The 13,369-nt window shown below is 44.8% G+C and overlaps 2 protein-coding genes and 1 pseudogene across 3 annotated transcripts; all 3 read left to right on the top strand.

Annotated features, from left to right (window-relative positions):
- Nucleotides 1-1,372: 1,372 nt before the first annotated feature.
- Nucleotides 1,373-2,320, top strand: LOC310843653 (olfactory receptor 51F2-like; the record flags this gene model as incomplete). The annotated part of the gene is made up of 1 exon (XM_083737288.1): nt 1,373-2,320. One exon carries the CDS (start codon nt 1,373-1,375, stop codon nt 2,318-2,320), a length of 948 nt encoding a protein of 315 aa, XP_083593414.1.
- A 4,166-nt stretch (nt 2,321-6,486) lies between these two features.
- LOC310843678 (olfactory receptor 51I2-like) lies at nt 6,487-7,395 on the top strand (annotated as a pseudogene). Its single transcript has one exon. The product of its transcript is annotated as an olfactory receptor 51I2-like (transcript).
- Nucleotides 7,396-10,316: 2,921 nt separating this feature from the next.
- On the top strand, nt 10,317-13,112 carry LOC310843656 (olfactory receptor 51I2-like; the record flags this gene model as incomplete). Its single annotated transcript, XM_083737291.1, has 2 exons — nt 10,317-10,331; nt 12,135-13,112. Exon 2 carries the CDS (start codon nt 12,168-12,170, stop codon nt 13,110-13,112), a length of 945 nt encoding a protein of 314 aa, XP_083593417.1. The 5' UTR covers nt 10,317-10,331; nt 12,135-12,167.
- Nucleotides 13,113-13,369: the final 257 nt, after the last annotated feature.

Genomic DNA, 13,369 nt, shown 5'->3' with positions numbered 1-13,369 from the left:
CCATACACACTGTCCAGGCTTGCACCCTGAGGAGGTCACTTTGGTGCCGCTAACACAGTGGCTTGGCTTCACCCCAGAGGCGCACTCCATTGTCTCTCAAGACAGATGGATGCCAGCTAGTGTATTTCTGTTAACTGAACAGATTATAAATACCTAGAATCCCACTGTTATTCTCTTCTCTTCTTGTCATTCTCCTCTATCATTTTTCCCCTTGCCACACACAAACACAAAATTGGTCCACATCCTTGGCTGCTGTTTTTGCTGCTGCAGCTGCTGCAACCTGCTCTGTTGAAGAAGGAAGGTGCTCAGCATCAGAAGAGTCTCCTTTGGGTTGGTGCCCCTTGGGGGTCTCTGCAAGCTGCTGGCAAAGAGTCTCATCTCCTCCTTCTCTAGGGATTCCCAAGAAAGCAGCATAAATCTTTCTGCCGCGGAGTCTCTGGCAGAACTGGATCTCTCTCCTGGACACCAGCAGAGACCAAGGAGATTCAACTCAGGTGGGTCTTTTTATTTTTCCAGTTTGAAACTTGCTCTTCATCAGAGAAGGTTGCCACAAACTTCCTTCTGGCTTTGGAGATATTGCTCCACGATTCAATTCCTATAGTGGACAGCCTTGTTGGGGTATAGAGTGTGCCATAATTGCCAAAGGTGGCCGTTCCGAAGCATTTGTGATGGCAGGTGGAAGATCAAATGTGCCCAAAGTCCTCCATCTCTTAAAAGACATTCTGAAATGTAGAAAATTAGTATGTTGGGGAGAAGGTGTCCTTATAAACCTCCCATGAAGGAGAGTCCACCACCTCTGAGGCCATCCATTCCACAGCTGAACAGCTCTTACCGCCAGAAAGTTCTTCTGAAGTATTAGTTTGAATCGCCTTCCTTGTCATTTGAATCCATTGATTCAGGTCCTCCCTTCTGGAGCAGCAGAAAACAAGCTTCCCCCACCTTCCATGTGATAGCTCTTTGGTCTATGGTATTCAACCACAGATGAAAACCCACTCCTTAATGTCAGGAACCATCCTGCAAGGTTTGGTTAAAATATGTTAAAAGGTGTCCAAATGCAGAGCAAACAAACAAACAAGCAACTTTCCCCCCAAAAGTGCTAGATTTACTGAGTTTTTTAAAAGACAGTTTTCGTGATGCTTCAATATTAATTGCTGTCAGTGTGTGGGTTCTTTATTTTTTTTTTTTTATTTTTTGGTGGCCAAAAGGTGAGCTACCAAATAAATAAGATCAAAATAAATATAGCTCATGAATGGTATGGACATCCCAAAAATGCAGAACCAAAGCACCAAAGGCTCCCATGTGGATAATGGTGTATTTTTCTTTCCTTATGTCCATCCAGGTGCGGCTGGATGGGAGAACTTGATCACTCACCATGGAGCTGTTCAGTAACCAAAGCTTCCTCCACCCCACCGTCCTTCTCACTGGCATCCCAGGGCTGCAGGCAAGAAATATTGGGGTCTCCATCCCTTTCTGCTTTGCCTATGCGGTTGCTGTTTTGGGGAATGGTGTTGTTCTCCTAGTGATTGTGAAGGATCAGACCTTGCATAAGCCCATGTACCTCTTCCTCTGCATGCTGGCTGTGAGTGAGCTGGGGGTCTCCCTCTCTACCCTCCCCACAGTGCTGGGCGTCTTCCTGTTTGATGCCAGGGAGATTGGGCTGGATGCGTGCCTCAGCCAGATGTTCTTCATCCACTCCTTCTCCATCATAGACTCCGGGGTCCTCTGGGCGATGGCCCTGGACCGCTTCATAGCCATTTACAACCCTCTGCAATACACCACCATCCTGACAAACCTTAGGATCATTTTGTTGGGATCTGGGATTGCCTTGAGGAGTGTTCTCCTGATGACCCCACTGCCTCTACTCCTGAGGAGGTTGCCGTTTTGCAGGTCCAATGTGCTTGCTCATCCTTACTGTCTGCACCCCAATTTAATCCAGCTCCCCTGTGCAGACACAACCATCAATAACCAAACTGGTCTGTTTGTTGTGCTCTCCACATTTGGCCTTGATTCCTTGTGCATCGTCTTGTCCTACGTGATGATCCTCAAAACCGTGCTGAGCATGGCCTCCAAGGAAGGCCGTTTCAAGGCCCTGAACACCTGCGTCTCCCACATCTGTGCTGTCGTGCTCTATTACACACCAATGATCGGTGTTTCCATGGCGCACAGGTTTGGCAGGCATAATTCTCCAATGCTGCACTCTCTGATGGCCAACATCTATCTCCTGGTTCCTCCCATTCTGAACCCCATCATCTACAGCATCAAAACCAAAGAGATCCGCAAGGCCTTTGGCAGGTTTTTGTCTCAACAGAGACTGATCTGAAGTGTTAAAGTGTGTTGTGATATCCTCAAGAGCGTTTATGGGTTCTCAAGCTCAGCAGAGGGAAGTTGAGTGACCATTTGGTTTTCCCCCTTTTCAGAAGTTACTGGCATTTCTTAAAGCACATCCACACACAGAGTAGATTCTTTACAAGCTCGTATTTCTATTCTTTCCTTGTTGTGCATCATGTCATTGTGAAGTGGTACTAGAAAGGTATGTTCTGCAGAGGGTCTGTGCATTGGATCACATGGCCTGACTCTGTGGAAGCATCAGCTTCTGAGCATCTACTGAGACCTGCGGGTGTAGGGTGGTATATAAATTTAATAATAAGACTCCCCACATATCTTTGACAGTGTCCAAAAGACCTCTTATGTTGCATCCATAAAGACATTCAAAAGGAGTTAAGCCAGAGCTCTCTTGGTCTTCCTTTCTGTGGGAAGATAGGAGGTGTTGCAAGTTCTGGTCCCAATCATTGAGATGTGTTGCTAGGTACATCTTCAGAATTTGTTTTTAATTCCCAAAAAAATAATCTCTGGGCGAGATGCGATGCTTTTCACTTTCTTCACAGGCCTTGCACTGTCTCTGCATTAAATTAAACTGAGATCTGGAGTAATTATACACTCAGCATTAGGGATTTTAAGATCAAAATTCAAAACTGGGGGGAAGGGCTTCAATATTATCTTCCTTCTGGAACCTGGGCGATGTCTTTGTATCAACAACAAGGTCTTCTTGCATGGCTCTTGCCTGTCCCAAACCTGCCACCCATCTCAACTCCTCCGGCTTAAGTTTCTGATGCTCTGTTCCATTTTGGGCTTCTTCCTGCCTTAGTTCACACTCTCTGGCTTCTCTTTTTCCCTTTCGTGAGCCACACACACCAATCTCAGACTGTGCAGGCAAAGGCAAAAGAACTGGAGGTGGCTGTTGTTGTCGTCGTTATTTGGTTTTACAAACAAGAACGATGTTATACTAATAAGTCTACCAAGTTTTCTCGTGTCGTTTGTATATCACAAAAATAGCATAATAAATGTGAAACTGGAGGTTGTTTTAATCTGTTTTTGAAATATTGTGTTTCAATGTTGTAACCTATCCTGGGACCTTAGGAAGAAGGGAGAGTAAACTAATAGTCGTAATAATTTTGCGAGCGCCGACAAGAGGCTCTGTGGGGCTTTGCACAGGAGGTCTATCAACAGGGTCTGTCATGCCTCCTTTTGGCATAGCTGCACTTTTACCTGCCCTGCACCTGATGTCAAACATGGACAGGTGGCTTATTCAGCCTCATGGCCCAATAGGGAGCCTTGGCAGACCCATTTAGGCCCATGGACCAGAGGACGGCATGAAGTGTTTGCATGTAACTAAATGTAAAGCATTGCTGTCAGTTAAGCACTTCACATGACCACTCCTTAAAATGTTTGTAAACTAGGCAATGAAAGGCTGAAATTCCACTGCCGTTCACTTCTTTTATGGCATTTCTGCCTGCTTCCCTTTCCTCCAGCCTTGACACACACAGAAACACACAGAGTTGGTTCACACAGCCTTGACTACTGTTGTTGAGGCCGCAGCTGCTGGCACCTCGTTTGTTGGGGAAAGATGGTGCCCAGCACCTGCCCTGCCCACTGCGGAAGAGTCTCCTTTGGGTGTCCTCTGGAGTCCCAGAGAGCTGCAGGAAGAAAGTCTCCTCTCCTCCCTCTCCAGGGATTCCCAAGAAAGCAGCATAAATCTTCCTCCAGCTGAACCTCTGGCAGGATTCGATCCGTCTCCTGGACACCAGCAGAGACTCACCAGGTGAGTCCTTTTATATTCCATTTCGGAACTTGGTTCTTCATCAGAGAAACTTGTTGCAGGTTCCCTTCTGGCGTTAGGGGTAATAATCCAGGATGCTGTAATAGAGGGTGTTGCTGAAGTATGGCTATGCCAGAGTAGGCAAGGATTGCTGCTCCAAAGCATTTGAGAGGGCAGGTGGAGGATCAAATGAGTCAGAGGTTCCCTGATATGTGGAAATCTAGCAGGTTGTGGCGAAGGTGCCCTTATCCCTGGCATGCTAGCTTTCCATGGGCAGGTGGTTCTGTTCTGCTCACCTGCACCAGTGGCCTTAGATGCTCACCTGCTGCCACGGAAAGGGTTCAGGTGGAACCAGGCAAGAAGAGAGGCAAGATGGAGCCAGGTACTCGCTGGATGAATTGGGAAACATGGGAGCCATTGCAAGGCCTGACCAGATCACCCCACTGCTTCCTCTCAAAACTGCAGGGATGATGACTTATTCATATCCACACCGCTTTATACTCTCAGGAAAAAGAAAATCTCAAACAACCGACATTAAAAGATCAAATAAAGCAACCCAGAATAAAAAGTTACTGAAGAAAGTCAAGAATACATTCAAAGCAACCTATTTAACTGGAAACAAAAGTTTTATCTTAAAAAAATCAAAATAGAATGTTGCTAAAGGAAGTAAGACATAGAATGCACATTTAAAAGAGCATAATTAAAGAATATAAAACTGTGCGAAGAAAACAATGGCAGTATAAACAGTACAATGAGAATGATTGGAAGACTCTTTTTGTCAGAAGTCTTTTTTATTTGAGTGTTTAGTTGGGAAGAATGAGGTTTTTTGTGCATGTGGATCTGCCTTTTCTTCTTTCTTTTTTGTGTGTTTTCTTCTTTTTCTTCTTCTTGATTTTCTTTTTGTGGTGTGAGATTGTAGATTCTTTGTAGATTCTTTGCATATGTGTGTGATTTAAATTAATAAAGATTATTTTAAAGAAATAAAAGAGCATAATTAGCAAAAGAATGAAGTATTACCACACGCAAAGGACATACCTGCTGTTGCTGATGTTCATCGTGCCCAAAGTGGGTGTTGGCTGTGAAAGCTCAGGCTCAAAGGCCTGATATGGATGAACCAAAATGCATTGTTTGGGCATTTTTCTTCTTCACGGAATAATAATAATAATAATAATAATAATAATAATAATAATAATATATTATTATTTATACCCCAGCCATCTGGCTCGGTTTTCCCAGACACTCTGGGCTGCTTCCAACAAAACACTAAAATACAATAACCTATTAAACATTAAAAGCTTCCCTAAACATGGCTGTCAACGTTGAAGGCATAGCTGTCAATGTTTCCTGTTTTTTTAAGGGAAATTCCCTTATTCCGAATATGATTCCTCGCTAGAAAAGGGAAAAGTTGACAGCTATGATTGAAGGTACTCAACTGTGGATGAACATGCACAAAATCACATGGGGGAAATCGATCTTATGGGCCACCATGCACATTAACACTCTGCTGTGTACACAGACTCTGCTAGCTGTCTATTTATTTGCTTGCTTCAATGTCATTCTATTTGCATAGAACAGTTTCCCCCAAATCTGGTCCCCCCAAGATGTTTTGCGCCATCAGTTGCATCAAGGTCGGCAGGGAGATGTCCTTCTTGATGCAGATTCTGTTCCAGATAGCAGAACATGATTCGCTGTGGCTGATGGGAGATGTAGTCCAAAGTATCCGGAAGGTGCTGTGATTTGGAAAGGGTTGCTGGGAATGGTAACACTGCGAGGCCCAGAATTCTTTGAGGGGGAGAATGTGCTTAAGAGCTATAGTGTTTGTACACAGTTGGGTGCAGCGTGAAGACATTCCCTGTGCAACGCAGACATGGCTGTGTTCGCAGACTGTTCTGATGTCCAGAGCGAGTCCAGAAGGGAATATATAACAGAGCAGTGGATAAATCAGGGCAGTTTTGGAAGGTTTAGTCCATCATCTTGATTGAAAATGGCATCTCTTTGTGACCCAAAGTAGATGAAAACCTGTTCCTTGATCTCAGAAAGAATCCTGCCAAATTTGGTTAGGGTAGACAAAGAACTTTCCAAACAGGTTCCCCGAATATATGGCAGTTTATTGATTGCTTTATATGTATAAAAAAGACAGCACATAGTGATGTTTCAGTATTCAAAGGTGTCACCTTGAGGGATCTTTCACCTTTTTGCTCACCAAAAGATATGCTGCATAATTTAATGAACATAAGCAGATTATAATTATAGCCTGGGCCACCAATATAGATGGCATTTGGGAATGCAGAACCAAAACAATTGAAGCTCCCATGTTGACGATGGTGCCTTTTTCTTTACTGATTATGTCCATCCAGGGGCTACTGAATGGGGGAGCCTGACCACTCACCATGGGACCCCAAAATAACCAAAGAGTCTTCCATCCCACATTCATCCTTACTGGCATCCCAGGACTACAGAACAGAAATAACTGGGTCTTCTTCTCTTTCTGCTTTGCCTACATCATTGCTGTCTTGGGGAATGGTGCTGTTCTCCTAGTGATCATGAAGGATCAGAGCCTCCACAAGCCCGTGTACCTCTTCCTCTGTATGCTGGCTGTGAGTGAGCTGGGGGGTCTCCATCTCTACCCTTCCCACAGTGCTGAGCACCTTCCTGTTTGATGCTAAGGAGATTGAGCTGGATGCGTGTCTTGGCCAGATGTTCTTCATCCATTGCTTCTCCTGTATGGACTCAGGAGTTCTCTGGGTGATGGCCCTGGACCACTTCATAGCCATTTACAACCCTCTGCAATACACCACCATCCTGACAAACTTTAGGATCATTCTGTTGGGATCAGGGATTGCCCTGAGGAGTGTTCTCCTAATGGTCCCAATGCCTCTCCTCCTAAGAAGGCTGCCATTTTGCAAGTCTACCACCCTTGCTCACCCTTACTGTCTGCAGCCCAATTTGATCCATCTCCCTTGTGCGGACATTATGGTCAACAACCTCTATGGCCTCTTTTTTGTAGTTTCCACATTTGGCCTTGATTCCTTGTCCTACCTGATGATCCTCAAGACCGTGCTGAGCATGGCCTCCAAGGAAGTCCGTCTCAAGGCCCTGGACACCTCCGTCTCCCACATTTGTGCTGCCGTGCCCTATTACTCTCCAATGATTGGTGTGTCCATGGCACACAGGTTTGGCAACTGATGGCCAACATCTATCTCCTGGTTCCTCCCATTCTGAACCCCATCATCTACAGCATCAAAACCAAAGAGATCCACAAAGCCCTCGGCAGGCTTTTTTCTCAGAAGAAGTTCTGATCTGAATTGGCAAAGAGTGTAGCAATGTCCCCAGAGTGCTTGTGGTTTCTCAAGCTCAGCAGAGGAAGGTTGAGTGACCATTTGGTTGTATGCATTTACAGAAACCATGGTCATTGTTTAAACAGAAACAGATGTACCTGTATATACAGAGACAGGGTAGTTTTTTTCATGAGAACCCTACTCTGCCATACATTATAATGCATCACATGATTGTGTAATAGTACCATAGGGGAGGAAACTGTGTAGCTCAGGGGTAGAGAATGTTCCAGATTGAATCCCTGGTATCTCCAGGTGCGGATGGGAGAAACTACTGCCTAGGACTCTTGAGAAATACTGGCAGCCTGGGAGGTGGACCAATAGTCTGACTTTGTATGATGTCATTTCCAATGATGCTATGGACAATGTTTATTAAAAAGAAAAAGAAAATGCCAGGAACGGCCTCCGAATTTCATGGAAAATGGAGCATTTTCTAATTTTTTGTTTAGTCATTCAATCGTGTCCAACTCTTCGTGACCCCCGGACCAGAGCACACCAGGCACTCCTGTCTTCTACTGCCTCCCACAGTTTGGTCAAACTCATATTGGTCGCTTCTATAACACTGTCCAACCACCTCGTCCTCTGTCGTCCCCTTCTCCTTGTGCCCTCCATCTTTCCCAACATCAGGGTCTTTTCTAGGGAGTCTTCTCTTCTCATGAGGTGGCCAAAGTCTTGGAGCCTCAGCTTCAGGATCTGTCCTTCCAGTGAGCACTCAGGGCTGATTTCCTTCAGAATGGATACGTTTGATCTTTTTGCAGTCCTTTTAGCAATTTCATGAAATGAGGACGCTTGGTTTCATAACTTGCATTTCTAAACTTCTGTTAAACTGTTAAACTGAGTTATCTCTGCTCAGCCCTGAAAACATATCCAAATGTTTGCTTGCCCCAAATCCAAGGATGTCCCCAACCTGCATCCCTCCCACTCAGGTGTGTTCAATAAACTGTTCTTGCTGTTTGGTTCTTGACTTGGCATCTCCCCAGTCTCTGCAGAAACCTCCAACGATACAGAATACAGAACACAACAAAGCAGACAAGTCAACAAACATGTTTAGAAAGTTGAGGCATGTTTTAAGCTGTTTTCGCTTCATTGCTATTTTAACTCTTCAAAAGCCTTACGTTATCTATGTTCTCCCTCCGCTGTCAGAGAGTGCTGTTATGGTCCTGCCCTCCTTGTGGGCTTCTCCCAAGAGACACCTGCTTTTTTGGCTTCCAAAAAGGATAAAACAATAAAATGAATCAATAAGAAGAATGAACAACCATATTGTGGCTAGTAGCCATTATAAACACACATTTATAATGATCTGTGTTGTTGGAGAGATGGTGGCAGCATTACCCATGTGCTCCTGCCAATTTTCAGCGCTGTGAGCATATTGAAGCCCAGGTCAAACTGGTCTTCAGGCCCATTTCCAGGGGACACCCTATGGACTGTGCATGCACACCGAAGGTTTTTCTCCCTCTCTTGTAAGAGGCAGAACTCTACTGAACAGCAGACGCTGGGAGTCGCAGGTGGGGAGATGGTTGTTGTGATGCTCGGATCCTGCTTGCGGGCTTCCCCTTGAGGCATCTCGGTGGCCACTGGGAGAACAGGAAGCTGAGCTTGATGGGGCAATCTTATGCTCGGCTCTCACAGGGCTAACTTCAAAAAGCTGGGAGTCGTACAGAAACCCTAGACAGCTTGGGACCAGGACACTTTGCAGCAGGAGCATATTGCTTTATGAGAGAAAACAAAAACCAGGAAACAAAACACAGATGATTTTTGTGTGTGTGTGTGACACTGTCCACAAATTAGCACACACCTTTGGCACAGGTCTTTCATTTTCTGGAATCTTTGCATACGTGATAAAGTTCTGCCTTTCTCCAGGGAAAGTTCCCTTGGGTTTTACTCCCTTCCCTAATTTCAGTTTTGGTGTTAGTTTTTCATCAGAGGTATTTGGCGCACTGTCTTGTGCTGAGACACTAGACTGGCTTCCTTGAGGTCCTTCCCAAACCGGACCTGCATTTTAATTCAAGGTCCAAAAATTCTTTCAAAAGTAGCCATCTGTAGGCAGGACACCCAGATCATATTTATTGGTCAATGAACCACAAAGTGATGTGCAGTGCCCCTTTATTTATTGCAATGAGACACCCAAGTGTGTTCTCTGTTATCCACATTTTCAAGGATTTAGTCTGCGAGGTCTCATGCATGACACAGCTCCGGGCTGGATCCAGACACATGCACTTCCCTGTATGAAGTTTGCAACACATTTGACTGAATCGTAGTCAAATGTGTTGCAAACTTCATACAGGGAAGTTCTTTTGGCAAAAAATTGGACTCTGCTGACCATTTGGTGCCATAGTGCTATAACACATATAAAGCACTTTATCTTTACAAATGTAGCTGAGTCCAGTTGGGTGTGCATGGGAGCCTAAAGGGTGGCTTTCAACTACATTTTGCACTAGCACTGGTGTAAAGGGATCTCCCCACTCCACATGCACCCTGGGCTGCCCTCAGATCTGCTCTCGAGGCCTAGGGAGAGACCCAGAACAGGGGCACTTGAGAGGGGCTCATTCCTTTGCACGAGGTGAACTAGAACTAGAGACAGAAGAGAAATTATGCAATGGAGAAAATACAACCAAAGGATTGCTGCCACTTCACACAGCCTGTGCTTAAAATAGATAGATCAGATGGTAGAACTCTGTGATCCCAACGGTTGCAGCTTCTGGGACCTAGTCTGTCAAGGGAGGCTGGTGCTGAGTTCTGCCCGTTGCAGAGCAGCTTCCTTTGGGTTGATGCCCCTGGGAATTGCAGCAGGAAAGCCTTACATCCTCCCTCATCAGGAAGAGACATAAATATTTCTGCATCTGAGCCTCCGGCAGGTCCCTCTCCTGTCTGCCAGCAGAGAACAAAGTGTTTTTCTCCAGGTGGGTCTTTTAATATTTTTATATAGGTTTTGCTTTTCTGCATCAAGGGCATCATACCGAGGGCCTTCTCGGTATGTGGAATGCCCTCCCACCAGATGTCAAAGAGAACAACTACCAGACTTTTAGAAGACATCTGAAGGCAGCCCTGTTTAGGGAAGCTTTTAATGTTTGATGCATTACAGTATTTTAATATTTTTGGGGGAAGCCACCCAGAGTGGCTGGGAAAGCCCAGCCATATGGGCGGGATATAAATAAATTATTATTATTATTATTATTATTATTATTATTATTATTATTATTATTTATTTATTTATTATTATTATTATTATTATTATTATTATTATTATTATTATCATCATCATCATCATCATCATCATCATCATCATCATACAAACCATTGTGGTCCAACAACTGAATGATTGGACTTTGATGACACTTTTGCTTGCCTTTGGTACTCTACATTAAGCTACCTGAAGGCTTCTGGCCTGTGACCTTTAGTCGTTCATCTCCTTCTTGTGGGACCTTGGTGCCTTTCACCAGGGCTCCTTCTCATTCCGTCTCTTCCAAGCTCATCTCCCTTGCTTGCTTGTCTTCCTCTCACCTTCCTTTCTCTCATTCTCCTTGGAACTGCTCTATTATTCTCCTGTCTTCTGCAGCTCATGACCCGCTCTTTTTCCTCTGCTGCTTTTACATGTCCCTTCTTCTCCTCTTGCTCTTCCAACCTTTTCTTCTGCTTCTGAAGGGTTGCTGTGAGGTTTGTTGTCCCCTTTCAGTCCTTCCTGTTGTCATCCTGACCTGGTTCACTTCTGTCTTCTGACTGCGTGTGGTTGCTCCTCTTATTGCTTCTCTGCTTTAGATATCATTAGCATGCCTCTTCTGGCTTGTTTGCAAGAGCATCTAAACATGCCACAGTTTCTCCTATTCCCAGGAATGTCATCCCCTGATCCTTCATCTCCTTCTAATGGTCCAATCTCTCTGCTGCCTTTTGGTTCTAGACTTCTGGAGCATGTTATCTCTTCTGTTTTTATTCCTTCTGTTTTTATTCCTTCTGGTTCAGCCAGGGATCACCTACAAGGTGGCTTTTCTCCTCTCCTTTGCATTTCTCTGAGATGGCTTTTGTGGAGATCACTAAGGACCTTCTTCTTGCCAAATCAAAGGGCCCATATTCCATCCTTCCTCAAGAATTTGCACACATTGGAAATTCAGTTTTGAAAAATTCAGTCAACCATCTTGGTTTACAATGGCATCCAATTGCATCTTAACTCCCTGATCTCAGGAACCATCATGCAAAATATGGTTGAAATCTTCATGTCCAGAGCAGAGCACACAAAGGGATTTTGAACATATATGCCGGATTAGTTATTGAGTTTTTAAAAAATATGCGTTGTTATAATGACAGGAATCACCTTGTGGGTTTGTTGACATGTTTTGTGCCCAAAAGGTAGAATACAGAATTTAGAAATAACAGCTACCTTCTTGGTAGTTGTGCCTTCCCTGTGTAACGCCCTCCCTGCAGATAACAAGGTGATAGAGAACTACATAACTTTTAGAAGGCATCTGAAGGCAGCCCAGTATCAGGAAGTTTTTAAAGTTTCATATTTTACTATGTTTTATGTATGCTGTAAATTTCCCAGAGTGGCTGCAAAAACCCAGCCAGATGGTTGGGGTCTAAATATTAAAATTATTATGATTCCTATTATTACTATAGATAGGCCAATAATCTGATGTAATTAGTTACCTTCGAACCAAAGCAAGGAATGGTGTTCATGATAGTGCCTTTTTTCTTTCCTTATGTTCATCCAGGTGTAACTGAATATGGGAGCCTGATGCCTCACCATGGGACCACAAAATAACCAAAGCATCTTCCATCCCACATTCCTCTTCACTGGCATCCCAGGACTGGAGACCATAAATATTGGGGTCTCGTTTTCCTTCTGCATCATGTATGCCATTGCTGTCTTAGGGAATGGCGTTGTTCTCCTAGTGATTGTGAAGGATCAGACCTTGCATAAGCCCATGTACCTCTTCCTCTGCATGCTGGCTGTGAGTGAGCTGGGGGTCTCCCTCTCTACCCTCCCCACAGTGCTGGGCATCTTCCTGTTTGATGCCAGAGAAATTGGGCTGGATGCGTGCCTCAGCCAGATGTACTTCATTCACTCCTTCTCCATCATGGACTCAGGGGTCCTCTGGGCGATGGCCCTGGACCGCTTCATAGCCATTTACAACCCTCTGCAATACACCACCATCCTGACCAACTTTAGGATTATGTTGATAGGCTTAGGGATTGCCATGAGAAGTGTTCTCCTAATGGTCCCAATGCTTCTCCTCCTAAGAAGGCTGCCATTTTGCAAGTCCACCACCCTTGCTCATCCTTACTGTTTGCACCCCAATCTGATTCGGCTCCCTTGTGCAGACACCACCGTCAACAGCTTCTATGGCCTGTTATGTGTAGTTTCCACATTTGGCCTTGATTCCTTGTGCATCGTCTTGTCCTACGTGATGATCCTCAAGACCGTGCTGAGCATGGCCTCCAAGGAAGGCCGTTTCAAGGCCCTGAACACCTGCGTCTCCCACATCTGTACTGTCATGCTCTATTACACTCCAATGATTGGTTTGTCTATGTCACACAGGTTTGGCAGGCATAATTCTCCAATGCTGCACTCAATGATGGCCAATATCTATCTCCTGGTTCCTCCGATTCTCAACCCCATCATCTACAGCATCAAAACTAAAGAGATCCGCAAAGCCCTGGGCAGGCTTTTTTCTCAGAAGAAGTTCTGATCTGACATGAAGGATCTTGGTGAGGTTTCCAACTATCTTTCTCTGCAGGTGGAGAAGGACCAAGCAGGTAATTTTCTGGTACACCAGACACTGAAAATTGCTGATGTATTAACCAGGCTGTATTTGGTTGATGCAAAGCCAGCAGACACACCGATGGTGACAGGTTACCAGGTAGATAGTACTGCTGAAGCATTTTCTGACACTACGCTGTACAGATGCATTCTAGGCAAGTTGAATTTCACTGCTAGATGCTCAAG

The sequence above is a fragment of the Podarcis gaigeae genome, assembly GCF_964106915.1.
Source record: "Podarcis gaigeae genome assembly, chromosome: 4".
NCBI lineage: Eukaryota > Metazoa > Chordata > Lepidosauria > Squamata > Lacertidae > Podarcis > Podarcis gaigeae.
This window is presented reverse-complemented; position numbering and strand designations above follow the sequence as displayed.